The sequence below is a fragment of the Hippoglossus stenolepis genome, chromosome 18 (assembly GCF_022539355.2).
Source record: "Hippoglossus stenolepis isolate QCI-W04-F060 chromosome 18, HSTE1.2, whole genome shotgun sequence".
NCBI lineage: Eukaryota > Metazoa > Chordata > Actinopteri > Pleuronectiformes > Pleuronectidae > Hippoglossus > Hippoglossus stenolepis.
The window spans coordinates 10,854,809-10,870,805 of record NC_061500.1 but is presented as its reverse complement, the minus strand read 5'-3'; the positions used below and the strand labels follow the sequence as shown (position 1 = coordinate 10,870,805).

General features: G+C 42.1%; 1 protein-coding gene across 2 annotated transcripts in view; it reads left to right on the top strand.

The window, feature by feature from the left end:
• LOC118125850 (astrotactin-2) overlaps positions 1-15,997 on the top strand; it is a 248,262-nt gene that overhangs the window by 213,037 nt on the left and 19,228 nt on the right. For both annotated transcript variants that reach the window (XM_035184886.1, XM_035184885.1), the window contains exon 19: positions 102-250. In XM_035184886.1, the coding sequence (XP_035040777.1) occupies positions 102-250 (149 nt within the window). The remainder of the gene's footprint in view (positions 1-101; positions 251-15,997) is intronic.

Sequence of the window (15,997 nt, the reverse complement as noted above, 5' to 3'; positions counted from 1 at the left end):
ACACAACTGCCCCATGCATGCACACTGAAATTAACAGCTTTATGTCTCATTGTTTATAATCACCTCATGTCCACATCTTAAAGTTTCTTCTCTCTGATCAGTTTTCGCTTAGCCCCTTACCTGGAGCCCTCGAGCACAATGGTGGCCCTGGAGTGGATGGATGTGGAGCCTCTGATTGGATGCAAGGTTTCTGACTACATCATCCAGCACAAACGAGTGGAGGACCCCTCGGAGGCAGAGGTCTACACAGGTGAAGAAATACAAATCATAAATATAACTGTCTAGATTTATTACACTGCAGCACGACAATGAAGGCAGCTCGTTTTTTTGCTTGAAATTCATTTGGCAATTTTACAAAGACCTTAATATTATTATATATCAGTGCTGTATAGGATGAGATTATGTGGCTATTTTGTTTGTACAAAAACTTGAACTATCATCTAATATCTACATGAAATATAGAAAAGATTCCTTCACTGTCCAAGTACACACAATTTGACCTCTGGATTCAGTAGTGAACATACAATGGGAGCAATGGAAAGCCTCAACCAGTTGGGAGGTTTAGATGCCTTGCTCAAGGACATTTAACCCGTGGATTGAGGGGGACGGGCACTGCTCATTCACCTCCCCCTCCCACACTTATTCCTGCTGATCCATGGATTTGAACCAGTGAGCTATTGGTTTTGAGCCCAACTCTCTAACCGCAAGGCCTCAACATGAAAGTCTGTCATGATTTGGAAATTTAATTAGCTTAGTGCTCATGTTTGTTGTTTTACTGATATAAACATGTGCAGAGAGAGAGGATCATATCTACATTTTGATCGTTGTGGTCGTTTCATCAACTCTTTTGGGTGGCAGTGTTTACCGCTGTTGTTCCAAATCCTGATGATCATCTCTTCCTGTCTGGATTTTGCATGTTCCACCAAACTCATCTTGGTTTTCCTCTCCCGTCCACAGAAGTGGAAATTAGGTGGATTAGAGGCTCTAAATTGTATAAATCGGGTTAATCCTGTGACTGTCTCATGACTACCAGCGTTTGGGAAAGTTTCTCATATACTCTGCTCTGCACAGGGTGTTTTAACTGCAAACAGAAGTCAACAAGGAGCCGTGCTTAAGGCCAATGGTGAGAGGATGATGAGGGCAGAGAGGATAATTAAATTCCACAGATAAATAGAATAATACATATGTTTGAGGAGGTGCTGGGGAGACTCTAAACGGGAAGAGTCAAGTTACAGTTGTGGGAAAAGAGGTAAAGTTTTTGGTCTAGTTACAGAGCAGAGGGAGGATCTCGGGCTGAGGATGGGAGAAAATGACGTAGGTGCAATTTATCAGGCGCCGCGAACGGTTCTGACCGCTGTGCCGCGGGGCTAGGTAAGTGGTTGCGGTTGTGACGAGTGGCTGGGGTGAATCAGCGGAAGGGTGATAGGAGTTTAATAATATCGAAGAGATGAGGTGGTCTGGATGAAGCTGGCTTTAGTCATTGGGAAGCATGGACGGGGCCATCCATCACCCCTGGGAGGAGTGCTGATGAAGCGTGGGCACCAGCGAGCGAAGAGAGGATACAGACTGCTAGACACAGGCATGCTGGCAGAGGTGAGGTAGGAAGGGGCAGATGGTGTGGGTGACTCACTGCGCTATGTGCCAGTCACCACTATAAATCATGTCATAATAGACAGTAATATATCGATGAGAAGTCATCGTCGTCATCATTTGTCTTTAATCATCTTCTCCTGCCTTTATGCCTGTCACTCTTTATCTCGAGCGATTAGTCATGTTTCACTCTGTCAACTTTCTCTAATCGTCTCGTTAAAGATACAAAACTAATAGAGAAATTCAGTGAGGGGGTAAAAGCAACTTATTTATGTATGTGTTCAAGTATATGACCCAACGGGAGCCCTCAAAGACCTCAAGGTTTTTTGTTTTGTTTTTTAAAATCTTGTAAAATAAAATATGGAGTCCTGGAAGGGTCACCGTAATAAATCTTTTGAGGATTGCTCCAAGTTCCCTCTAAAATACTGTCTGCGTTACCTTGCGATACTTTTCCATTTTATCTTGCAGAAGTTTCCCGTTCCCATCATGCAACATTTGTCATATCATTATGTGTGCAGTCATCTGTATCCGTTCAGTTTTTATGAGTTTTTCGGTTCAGGCAGAAAAATGTGGCCTGAGCTGCACTTTACTACATATCGCTCCGAAGAAGACAAATACTGTGAGGCAATGAAAAAAGTGTTGTGCGATAACAGAAAAGTATTGTGAGGGAACAGAAAAGTACTGTGGGGGAACAGAAAAGTATTGCGAGGAGCGGAAAAGTATTGTGAGGGAACAGAAAAGTATTGCAAGGGAACAGAAAAGTAATCCTCTAAAAATGTCTCACCATGACCCTTCAGAGGCTCTTTGAGGATTTTGTCAGGGCAGCAGGTTAAAGGCAGGCAAATATAAAATCACCAGATGTTGGAATCACCAGATGAAAAAACTAAACTTTTTGGCAAAAACAAACAACAAAAAAGCTGCCTTTCAGGGTTTCCATTTAATTCTGTTATTGTGCAGTATGTAATGTTAACTGGCAGGAAACTTCCAACTCCGCAAACTCCCAGCTCTGTTGCAAATACTGAAACGTCTAGCCACTCAAACCTCTTTTGTTGTCCAAACTGTGGGCATCACGACTGCTGATACCTGAAAGACATTGCCAGGGTAGATTTATGGAACAGTAGCACCTTCTTTAAAACGATGAGATCTTGTTCTCGGGACTCAGCAAATAGAACAACATGGTGTTTGAGAAGTATTATTTTCTCACAGTTACTCCGACTTATTTAGAAATTATTGGATTTGTATTCCCCTTAGCCACCACTGGTTTCTTATTTAAGGACTGCCTCAGAGGCACTTTCTAGGAAAATGGAAAATCTTATAATGAAACCAAAAGCTGAGATAAATCAGAGGCTCAGTTAAACCTTGTGCCCCTGCTCACCTTGTATATACAAAGTAAAATACTCATCCCACGTTCTCAGGCGCAATCATTCAGTGCTTTTTCTTCTCAGCAGTGCATCTCTTGTCTTTTGCAGACAGATACACACAGACACACACACACGTACATTCCCCTATGGAAGCCGCCAGTGAAACCAGTCTTCCACCGTTGGCAACTGAGCAGCTCTAATGGAGCAGTTTGGGGATAAATGCTTTGCTCGAGGGCATCTTGGTGGTTTTGTGGAAAGCAAGTGTTGCTCCTTCATTTTCCCTGTTCATATTTTCCAAGACTGTGTGATGATTTGAACCAGTGAGCTTGCAGGCAAGCCTCCCTCTCCGACATCTAATGGTGGATACACACTGAAGGATTACTTGGCTGATTTACAGTAAACCGTATTCAACAATCTAGACAATTGTAGGGAAAAACCCGATCCAGAGCTTAGCTGATGGTTGGCACTGTAGGGCGGTGTGAGGTGTTTCATATTCAAATTTTTAAGTGTTGTTATTAAGTTCAAGTAAAGCAAAAATGTGGTACTCCTCACAAATCTGATTTTTATGATATATTTGTCATATGTTTGTTATACAATCAGTTTGAACAGGGCGGTGTTCTGAATTTCCCCTTGTATGACGTCACAACTGGGGAGAAATAAGGGACAATTTCAACCGTACGAACAGATTACCACAATGCGGTTTGAATAAAAGGTTGAAAAAAAGTTTTTTAGTGCTGAATATGTAGCATTTAAATAACCCAAGATCAAAAACAAAACTAGAATGGCACGCAGTAGAGCACATACCTTTGCCAAGGTCCCACAATTCATCTGCACCAAATTTCACACAATCATTGACATCATTCCCCTAACCAAGGCAGATTTTTTTATCATCAAGATCCATGAATGATCCATGAATTATCTGATTATCAAGATGTGCCCCTGTGTCGGGATCCTTGTCCAAAATGAATAGGTCCTTTTTGGGGTCAGGTCCCATCCTTCCAAGTTTCCTGAAAATGTGTTCAGTACTTCTCGCCTGATCCTGCTGACAAACAAACAAATAAACCAAAGAACAGGGGTTTAAACACAACCTAGTAGTTGGAAGTAATTATATCTCATTCTGAAAAAGACACCATAACAGCCCAGCAAGAAAAACGGAAATATAAAATTGAGAAGTTTTACCTGAGAAACTAAGAAATAAAGGATTCAATCTTTGGGCAGATGCTTATGATCACTGAAAACAGAGGACAGATGCGTAGATTAACCCGTCTGGTGGAGAGATTGAACGTAAGCTATTACCAATGTTGCCAGTGGTAAGGGTAGCAGCACCTGCATCCAGGGGAAGAGGTTCAGTCGGCACCGGCAATCACAGGAGGCTGAGGCTGCATCCTCATCCATTGCCAAGATGAAACACTGCTTCGGGCTAGTGTTTGAGACTGGAAAGATAAACAGACAGCCACACACAAACACTCAGCATGAGTCACACACTCTGAGAACACACAATTAGCCATGTGCACACTCGTGCAGATGGCTGATGTGAGCATGGAGATGCAGACACTTGGAAGCAGCCCTCACTTCTTCCCCCCAAAGCCACGTTTGTATGTCGCTACTGTCTAGACGAGGATGGGGGACGAGACTGAATCCCTCCTGAGCTAGACTGTTTTTAACATCAGTTATATAAGGAGGAGACCGAAGAGGTGTTTCTTTGTTTCAAGGTTTCCAGAGATTGAGCTTCTCTAATTGATTTTCAAAAATGTTTTCTTCATTGTTTAGTTGCAGTTGAGCATTAAAATCTCCCTGTATCATAAGCAGAGTAAAGTCTAATTTATTCACAATGTTAGATGCATATGTAAAAGAATTCTGTTGTTAGTCTGTATTCATATCGTCTTTGTGCACGTCTTCTAAAGGTTAGGTATAAGGACGAGTCAGATGAGAACAATGAATAAATTAATGAATATATATATATATAAATAAATGTTATTTTTATTTTGCTTTACACCTTACATTTATTAATATACCGAGCAGACAACGCATCTGAATTCTTGGAATCAAAACATAAGACACGCCATGCGTATCAGCGAAGCCCTCAGCCAATCAGAGCAGAGTTGGGAGGCGGCCCCAAGGTGCTGCAGCTGGGTCACGTGACCCGGTGACGTTTTGCAGCATCGGTTAGATCGTTTGAAATGGACGTATCTCTTTTCGTACTAAAGATAGTATAAATAAGCCACATGAGTAAGTCAGCAGCATCATCACCTCAGTGGGGATATGTTATTAGTTATTATTTTAAACCTCCAGAGCCCTGTTGTCTTATCGTTGCAGATGAGGTGTTGCATCTGTTTTGAAAGGCAGTTGGTTTATCGACAGGCTGACTACGCTTTTATCCATGTTAATAAGCTGAATTAAATGATGTAATAGCCTGGCGGCTTGGGTTTTTCATTCGCAGCAGCTTCCTGCATGAATCAGGATGCAATCACAGAGTCCTTGAAAACCCCGACTGTGAATGGCATCTTCTCCTCTCCGCTAAGATTCACAAATGTTGCCAACGTGACTCCCTCCTGCATGACGTACTTTCCAGAAATTATACCGTGCCCCTGTTCAAGTCATGACAAAGTTTGAGTGTGTTGTTTGGAAGTGTTTCCTTCAGTTATGAACCCTCCATCAATGCGCTGGGTGACGTAAGGATCAATGATGTGAGCTGAATGGCTGCTTCCAATACCGGTCTGGCCTCTCCCTGCAATTTGTCAATTTCTTGCTCCGTGTACTCCGTCTTACGTCTCTGAACACAAATGCATCCTCATTTATCACATTAGTGACGTTTTCTGCCCTCATCATCTCAGCTCATCTCATCATCCCAGTATAGCTGCATATTTGACTATAAACACAGAAAAATATTGATACGAAAAAGTTTGTGCTATTTATGTTTTCATTTTGATTCCGGAAAATACTGAACTAAGGCACAAACCACATAAAATATGATAATAAATAAGTTTTTGTTTTTTATAGGATGTTATTGTGCTGTTTTTCAGTTTTTTCCACTAACATGGTTTCTGTCCTCCGCCTCTGAAACCCGGCGCCACAAGGTTTCATTTTTCACTTTTAACATCCTTTGTTGACATTCATCGCCAATTCCCTCTCCCTGACTTTGTCTTTGTAAGAGACGAGGTATATTTTTGTGTGTAGCAGGAGGGCTTCGGAGGGATTAGGTCATTTTGTAGCAGCACCTGTTTCTCTCCCATCTGTACAAACCATCAACAACAAGGCCCCTGTCTCCGATCCCCTCAGATCACTCCACTTATCGGTACCTTTTGTAAAGAAAAGTCATCTTTTCTTGAAGGTTTTCTCCCTGGTCTCCCACAAATCTCCTCTCTGAGGTCGACAGTGACTTGGAGATAAGTCTTGCTACTTTGATGTGCGAGGAAACCAGCTGAGCCCTTGGTTCATAGATCTAGTTGTTTATATGGATATGATTCTCTATTGGCAGCCCCCAGTATCCCCACACCACCCAGGTCTAGGCCCATATATGCATGGTTGCAAAGCATTAAAGGGAAAAACAGGCGACTATGAGAATATGCAACACCTAGATGCAACATAGATGGCTATCATGTGTTTGCACCTATGCCATTTCATTTATTTTAACATTGTGAATTTAAATACCTTTTGGTGAAATGGAACCCACTACACCAACCAAGTAGCTGTTCTATTGTTGTTGTTTTCCATGGCTATTTCAGGGTTATTTAAGTCTGCCATATCCAAACAGTAACACCCTCAGTGCATACTCACCATTACCAGGCTCCACTGCTTTTGTTGATTTGCAATGTGTCATCTCACAATTACACTGACATAGACCAGAGTTGGTCCTATTGTTCACATTAGCAGTTAATCACAAGAGGTTGTCTCCTCGCTGGCAGTTGAAAGGGAAAACAAGGCTCACCTCAGTAGCAGATGCTCCTTCGTATCCTTGAAAGCCTCCCATTTCCACGAAACAAAGTCAGGGTTTTCTCCTCAAGGAATCTGTACTGACGGCTACCTTGTATCACTCTAATCACCTTAGATGTATCCTGAACTCGACTGTTGCTTGAACTCCCTCGTGGAGTCATCTAGCTCATGTCATGGCTAGAAATGCTGCTGTTCATTTGATTCTGCTCTGGGTGATTTAAAGTTTAAATCTTATTTTCAAGCATTGGTGGGGAATCCAAGAAGGTATTTTCTTCATTCAGCACATAAAATTAGCTATTTGATTTTTAAATAGAAACAGAAGTAGGGTTATGCATTTGAACCTTTGTTGTATCAGCACAGTTAAGATAAGATAGATAAGATGAGATTTACCTTTATTGATCCTTCGTTGAGGAAATTCACAAGTTGGTGTCGTAACACCCTTCTGCCATCGAGGACATGTTTACCACTTTTTGTTAGCTAAGATAATAAACACCATTCAAATGGATTCTACATCCATTAATCCAAAGGATCCTAAGGTTGACCTTTGGTCTTAGAACTGGGACTAGGACATATGGGTAATTCCTGCCAGTAAACAAGAAAAAGCTGGATAACAACACTCAATAGTGATGTTGCCATCTAGTTTGGGGAAGTTAGTGCTCAGGGACCGATGCTCAGGAACTTCTACAACTATGTTGAAGATCAAGATGCTCCCAAATAAACATCCTTCATAGTCATCCACAGTCTGTAGCAGCCTAAAAAATATTGTTGGAGGAGTGTCGTGCTTGTGCGATACAGTCAAAAGGCAATATGCTTTAGTTTGGGTGGGCAGGAGGGTGTTTTATTCACAACTTTCATCCTGTCTTTGTCACAATGACTAACAGTGGGAGAGAGGGTATTGCAGACACAGTGGTTACTGCCAAGTCCCGGGTCCTGAGGTTTAGTGTTGAAGACGTCCGAACACTGCTGGTGCCAGATGTACAGATGGAGCAGACAGAGAGGGATCACCTGCTCCTCAGAGGCAAGAGGGGCACTGAGTCACTGAGATGATGCATATAGGTGAAGATGAGGTCATCCCAGATTTTAATTAATTTTCTCGGTAGTGCGTAAGTGCTGAAAAAGCCAGATACAGAGGTGGATTTTAATGGTCAAGTACTAAAGACTCAACGACCCTAATTACTTATTCTAATTGGCAGGCAAGTTTAAATGTTAATTTTGTCAGCAAGGGAAAGTAAATAAGCTTGTAGACCCTGTCACAGGGCAGTGATTGTGGGAAACAGAACTATATTTAAAGGAAAGCTATCATCAGTGGTGTTTAAACCTTTGTATACCTCTCATATACCCTCCTCATCTCTATCTGCTTGCGTCTCATATTTCAAGATATGGAGCATAAGTCAAATGAAACCCTTAGAAAGTGATTCGACCAAGTGACTATTGGGAAGAGCATCATATTCTGGAAACCCTATATCTGCAAACAGTATTTAATTGTGTATTGCATTATTCGGAGGAAACTGCATAGATAGGCAATGATCAGTGGGTGCATGTGAAAAGCAAATAAATAAAAGTCAAATAAAAGGGTTTATCAGTTGCTTTAATGGCTGCATTGTCTCTACCACTGCAATATGCAAATGGAGCAGTACCTTAAAACATTCCATTAACTACAGTGGTTTCATTTATGTACAATTTCAAAAAAGGAATATCTATAGATCTATAGAAAGTTTCATGTACTATTTCATTCAGTCTTATCTTTCAATAACTTGTATTTATGTATTCAATAGTTGTTTTTTTTAAATCAACAATGAATAAGGAAGGCATGTGGAGTTGTTTGCTCAATCCTATTATTCAGACCGTTTATTCTAACCTCAAGGCTCTCAGACCATTGTGTAGTTGTTGTTTTTTTTTTACCACCCTCCACTCCTCCTGCGATTTTCAGTGATGGATGTGCTCAAATGAGTGATCCACTTCACTGGGCCCCGTGCAGGCCTCTAGATGGCACACCAAGGCAGAGGCAGCAGTCACAGAGAAGCCGGTTGGATAGGCAGTGCTGATGCACCGCGCGTGTAGTGTGGGGCTCAGCATTACTGCACAAAGCATCTGGAGTATGTAAGGAGACATTGATGATCACAGATGACATTAAGAAACTGGATAAGAGTGTTAAAATCGATAAAATGCTAAAAAGAAAAGTCTGTAGAAGTAGCTCTCATGCCTGCAATGGTCAGAAATTGGTGGCAAACCAAAACAAAATTGGAAATTATTTGAACAAACAGTCATGTCCTTTCAACCTGTGCTCTTAACCTGTGATCAAATTACAAATGCAACCCTCTGAGGCTATTTTGATTTTGCATTAGTGGCGAGACCAATAACTCACCGTGTTTCATTCAAGTTTTGTTCATCTTAAGGTACCACAGCCAGAAAATCTTTGTAACCAAGTGAGCATCTTATACCATGATTGCAACTGCAGAATCCCATGTTAAAAGATGTGTTCTGTTCTGACTGTGTTCTGACTGTATGGGAATGATTAGTGGCCCACCTGCACTATAATGTCAGACATCCTTCAGCTCAGTTTCCTGTGTATCTCACTGGGAGTTCCCAGAATGAACAGAACGGGCCAAAAAAATGTAATGAAATTTGTCTAATAAAAGGCTTAACCCAGAGTATACCCTCATTGACTGAATTCCGAAAAGCTTCTGGATTCCATCATCCCATTTTTCACAATCCCCCCCATTGTCTCGTCAGCTGCTAATTTGCGTGGCTTGTCTTTAAATCACAGTTATGCTGAGGTGACACTTTTTAGTGAGAGCGCTCATCAGCGTAGCACTGTGCTCCCCACAACCCTTGCACAAATGCACACACTTAGCGCTAATTAAAAACCTGTGAGTCGCTCCAGTGTTGCGTCACCGCTGTACGACACCTGATTTTTGTAACGCGGAACACAAACGAGGGCAGGGCAGCGCAGGGACATTATGAGGATTTGGCGAAGAACGAGAAATTGAGAAGAGGCTGTATGAAAATGTGGAGAGGCACGGAGAAGTGAGAAGAACAGAGGAGGAAACAAAATCAGCAGAAGAGACAAAGGAGAGGGAAGGAGGGATCACAATGGAGAGAAGAGGAACAGGCACACAGACGGCACCAGCACTGATGGTTACCCAGCAATGATGTCACCTCATGCTGGCACTGCCAGACTGGGAAACAGATTAGCCATTTGATCTTTGCCCTTATTTTAGTTCCACTTTTCTCCTCCAGCTTCCTGGGATGGATGACATGTGGATCATCCCTCCTGCCTCCCTCTCCTCCCCTGTCACATGTCTCACACCTCATCATACCTCACTACTTTCCTCATGGCCCCCTTTCTTCCCGCGATCAGTGTCAGTGGCATCCCCCTCCCCTGTTTATGTAACAGCCCCATTATGGGCAGAGACCAAGAATTGCCCCTCCAATGCGTCGATAAGCCCTCATTCAAAGAGATTGAATTATATGGAGATAAACGGTGTCCTTGAGCATGGGTGCAGATAACAGATTGGAGTGACACAGCTGACTCTCTTTGTTTTGTTAATTAAAGATGACCTCATCGCTAAAAATGGACGCTGTGCACCTCCTCGTCACGAGCCCAGCCATCAGCAGATTGCAGATTGCAGGCAGGGGGCCAAGGGCTTTCTGCATTCCCTTTTTCCTTTTTGCTTCCTTTCCCATTTCACTCACACGCAGTTATTCTCTCTTGCTCTCTCTCTTCGACTTTCCTGATGTCATTTTTTTCCCCCTCCTCATACGCTCAATAACCACTGACACTCCCTTGGTGTCCCTTAAGTAAATACAGACACTTAATGTGTGTCCACGGAACCTCTAACTCACATTAATGGATTTGTGCTCGTATTGTAATTGAGACAAGACAAGGATGCTTTCCCTCAGTGCCTTCCTTTCCGTTTATCACTTTGTGCAGAGGGGTGTTTTGGTGATGTAGACTTGATCTTTGTGGAATTTGGTGCAAGCTACAATTGGCTCAAAGTGCGTTTAAGCATTGCATCGGGATGAATTAGTCTCACTCGCAATCCAAGACACCACAATCACTTTTAAGTGGTAGAATTAAATATTTGCTCATTTTGGAATTGGCTCTACAGTGCAGAACAAAAGGACGCTGCCTCGATTTATTCAAAGCCAATGGCAGAGACGAGTTTTGTTGCCGATACAGTGTCTGTGCTCTTGTCAGTATTTTGTCCAACCTTAAAATGACTTTAACACTGAATGACTCCATTGTATCTTTCATATAACCCTGCCACACAAGAATTTTAATCCTAAAAGGTATTAATGCGAATAATACAAGGAGAAACTAAGGAGCCCCAACATAAATACGGATTTTGCTTAGCCTTTTCCTCACCGTCAAACCCACCGTGAGAATTGGCCTTAAATGCTGTGTCTACTGGAAGCTGCACCTGTAACCATACAACTTGGGTTACAATGTATTACCACGGTTGTATTTTACTTAAGCTTAATAACACAGAATGACCACAACACCTGTACTTATACAGGGAGTTAGCTGACACGAGTGGTCTCAGCGTAGAAGAAAAGTATTAGTTGTTCAACCCACACAACTCTTAGTAACGTCTGTGCCACAGAGCAGAGAGGCCATCGGAGCCTTGTGGTACATCAGGTGGAAGATGGCAGCGCACATCGACCAGTCAATACAGTGCAGCATCAGAGGAAGACACAAGCCAACAGCCTGTCAACACCCAGAGGTCTATTCTTAGTGCCAAGGACAGAGCCAGGGGGAGACAGAGCCACAGTTAAAAAGGAGCTGGGGGCAGTAAAAAAAAAACAGACCACACACACAGGTCACATCAAAATGGTCGACAGGGACCCAGGGGGGCATTAGTCTGTGACGAACCCCCACACCTGACCCCTTTTTCTTGTTATGCACGGCATTTTGTTATGTTCAGTTGGAGAGGGGGTGCCCACTGTCGAGCTGGAAGTCACTCCCAGTGCGCTTCAAAGTTCTGAGGAGACACCCGGGATTATCCAGCACCAAGAATCTGACTGAATAAAAAGGCCTGTCATAACAAATATGGCCACCCCCCACCCCCCAATAAGCACTTAACGATTTAACATTGATCGACAATTGTGAGCTTTTTGATACCGATACTGAAACTTTAGAACATTTGTTTCTTTGCTCGTTATTTCACATAATCTTCTTGGGAATGTTTTCATATTAACGTCATTAAACATTTAACATTTCATACAATATTTAATTATGAGTTATAGTGGGGATAAGAAAGGAATCATATACAGTTATTATGGATGAACCACATTTGTTTAAATAGCAGAAGTAAGATGGGGCAACGGAATGTGGAGAATTTGGTAAATACTTCCATTCGTTGAGGGCAAAAGTCTTGTTTGCAGGCTACACTTTGAATTTGACTTTCTACGGGGAGCTCTGTATTTGCCTCAGAGTAACTGGGTTGTGAGGTTATTTCATCTTCTGCTTACAATATCATTAGTCCACAGAGAGATGTAATACTGTGTTTGATTGACAGGTGGACAGTGAAATTAAACATTTCATTTGTCCAAGGGGATGATGGAATCATTAAGAATAAAAGTTGCCATTATATCTGCTTTATTTCTTTTATTTTTTTTATTCAGACCCATATGTTACTTCTAATATCACATCTTATCTTTGATTAGAACGTGACCTGGGTGAAACCTCAATTATTGTTAGCTTGAAGGAAGTTGATTAATTTCAGATAACTGAAAGGCTCTGAAGTAATATTCTTATTACTCTTGTTGGATGTGTCCCTCTGAGCGGTCGATTGTATTTCTTACTGCTCAAGATCAACAAGCAATCTCATCAGTCAATACATTCAGGAAATGTTTTGTAAGTAGTAAAGGGCATTCATGGTCCCCAGAGGACCAAAAATCCTTTCCTTCGACATTGCTTCATGCTGATTAACAAATGTAAGAATGCTTACACTAAACCAAAATAGTAAATATGATAAACCTTACAACAATCAGCATGTTAGCATTTTCATTGTGAGCATGTCAGCGTGATGATGTCGGCATCGAAGTCAAACCATGCAGTGGCATATGAAGAGTCTATGATATGATACCTTTGAGTCACAAGTGACAGATGACTTGTTTTGTCGTTATGCTGATGATATGTAGTTGTTCCTCTTAATTAAGTGGAATGAGTTGTTCTAATTGAGAATCTCAAAAAGTGTTCAGTTTGTCCAGTTTGTACGACTGTGAAAAACATGGCAGTCTCCGTAGAGAGGACCCACTCCCGATGTATATATAAAGTATTTAAATATAAGGACCCATTCTAGGGTAAAGAAAACTGCAATTCGTACAATTTAGATGTTTACACACTACTAAAAACATCACTAGGCTCATTTTATATAAAATTTCTGCCAATAGATCCCTTTCACCTAGATCTTACACACTGGACCTTTAAATATATATATAACCTGCATAAAAAGCAAGCACTATACATTTTATTTATCCACAGCATACTTTTGTTTGGAAATATTGCAAGGCCTTCACCGGGTCAAGCTCCTCATGTGAAAAAGAAGACCCTGGTAATTCAGTGTGTCAGAGAATAACACAAAGGCCGACACAAGGAATGTCCCATACCTGACAGAGAGCGCTTGTTCCTCGAGAACTGCAACATTGCAAGGACGGCTCAGGTTGAGTTTATGTGCATTAAGGGCAAAACAGATGCTGCATCAAAGTGAGCATGAGTAATTCCATCCCAATCTATTTTAGCTTTCTGCCTCAAACAATGAAAAAAAAAAAAAAACAGTTTTCATGAATAAGTGATGCATCTTTCTGCCAGCACGGTGCCTCAGGAGGCTTGTCCAAAGGGATGTCCCTCTAGCTGATTAGAAAAACTTGGACAATCATGTGCAACTCAGCTCGCTTTGAGAAGTCTGTTTCCCACACTGCTTTGTTCCTATACCTCTAAATACTGTATATGCCGTAGAGTTTCCTGCCTTAAGTGGCATGTGACATTAAGTCGCATGTGTGTACCTGTGTAACGTCTCCTGTGTGTGTGTGTGTGAGGAAGAGAGGGAGCGAGAGAGAGGAAGGGAGGAAGGTGACGTCTGTGTGTAGGCTCAGCGTGGGGAGTGGAGGGCTGAGTGCTGACAGTTTAACAGAGGAGGCCCCTCGCAGGTTTGGCAGCCCACAGGAAATATAAAGCTTGTGATTTGTTTGTTAATATAAAGCCTGTGTTTTGTTTGCTTAAAAAGAGTCCACTGTGCAATTGCCTGGACCGATGGTGGGTTCGGAAGAGAAAGGGAGACACAGTACAACAGAAGGCGAGCGAGGGGCGTCTGAGGACAAACAGTAACACAATTTGAGAGGGAGACTGAAAGATAAACAGAGAAAAACTCTCAACATGTCAGACTAAAAACAGAGACCATACTGTCGAGCATATGGCGGTACACCCGTGCGTGCCGCACTTGATCACTCACACGTGAACAGGAGAACTGTTCACTATTAATTACCCAGACATACTATCAAACATTTTTAATTATATGAAAACTGCCTAGAAATAGGCATCTTCTCAAAGGCAGCATTACAAAACAAGACATTTAGAGATCATTTAATAATGAAAAATGTAACTCTGCCTTGTTTTTTTTAACCTTATGATTATGTGCTGCAATAAATATGAAATAAAGTCAACAATTTTGAAAAAGAACAGAAAAAAAGAATGACCTTAAGTCACATTTATTTATACAAAACCGACCTCTTGGCTGAGAAAGTGAATAAACAGTGATTTACTGCAGTGATTCTGTTCTTCTGCCACTTTCCCTTAAATTTGCTCTTTGGAGGAAAAGCCTTAATGTGTGAACCCACTGACCTTGACGATTTACACGTACACTCGCCCTCTCACTCTTGTCCGCTCGCTCTCTCTCTCTCACACACACACACACACACACACACACACACACACACACACACACACACGCAGCTCACAGCTAATGGCTGAGGCAATTACACTGTGCCTGAATTCAGTAGTGTAATTGAAATGATATGTCAAGGGTATCGGTGTAACGAGTCTGGCTTCCAGCATCAGACAAAATGCCGCTGTGTCACCGTGCACACGCCCGCCTCTACATGTGTTGTGCTTGTTTACGTCTGCGTGCATGTAAGTGGGCATATGCGCATTCACTGTGTTGCACAAGTGCGTACGTTGCATAAACTAAATGTATACAGTCAGTTGTATATTGTGTATGCATATATAATCCCGCTGTTCTGTTTCAGTTGTTTATACTGTTTCACTTTTGGACCAGCAGTTTGTCCAATGGAAGGCTCTCTCCTTCAATTCTGAAGTTCTGTTTGGTTTTGTGACTTGCCAGTTTTTTTTCCTACTTTTTGAAAGGGGTTTTCCTTGTCTCCTCCGAATTTGGGTCATTCTGGGTCAGGCGCTGTTGCTGTTGCAGGCCAGCGGAGCCCTTTGAGACACTGTATATGATGTCGGTCTGTGCAAATAAACGCAGCTTGACTTGTTTGCGACTACATCATAGTTACGTGGCCTGTGTGTGTGTTTGCGTCTCGTCGTGTTCCTATGGTTTACTATCATTTGTTCCCCCCTTTCCCTTAAAGAAAGGTCACCTGGCATTTGCCATTGCCATGTAAGCTGGAGAACACGCAAAATGGCTTTTACCGTAATAGAATTTCAGGGTCCTTAATTTTTGCCAGCTGTGTGCTGTTTTGGCTTTGGTATTGACAGAAATGTTGATAGACCACAGGCCTACCCGTGAGGAACCCCTCGGAACGGATAGAGCCGTAAATGCCGCTTCTGGGTGGGTTTTAATATCTCACTCTACACTTAATGGGATCGATTTTGTTTATTATTACCTAACGCTAAATCGCACGCGTGGAGGCAGAAGATGATTGAGAATCCACCGAATGCATGCGAGCCAACATGTGTGCCAGTGGCTTGTAAAAACACTTCCAGTCTCGCAGTTGACTCATGCAATCATTTTGTCATGCTTTTGCTTTTCAGTCTGCTCATTCATCCTTTCGGTCATTCAGTTGAGTTGTTTGTGCACGCACGTTCTAATTCCGCTGTCATTTCGGGATTAGCGTTAGCGTTTGCCACAGACCCAGTCCACAGTGTTTTA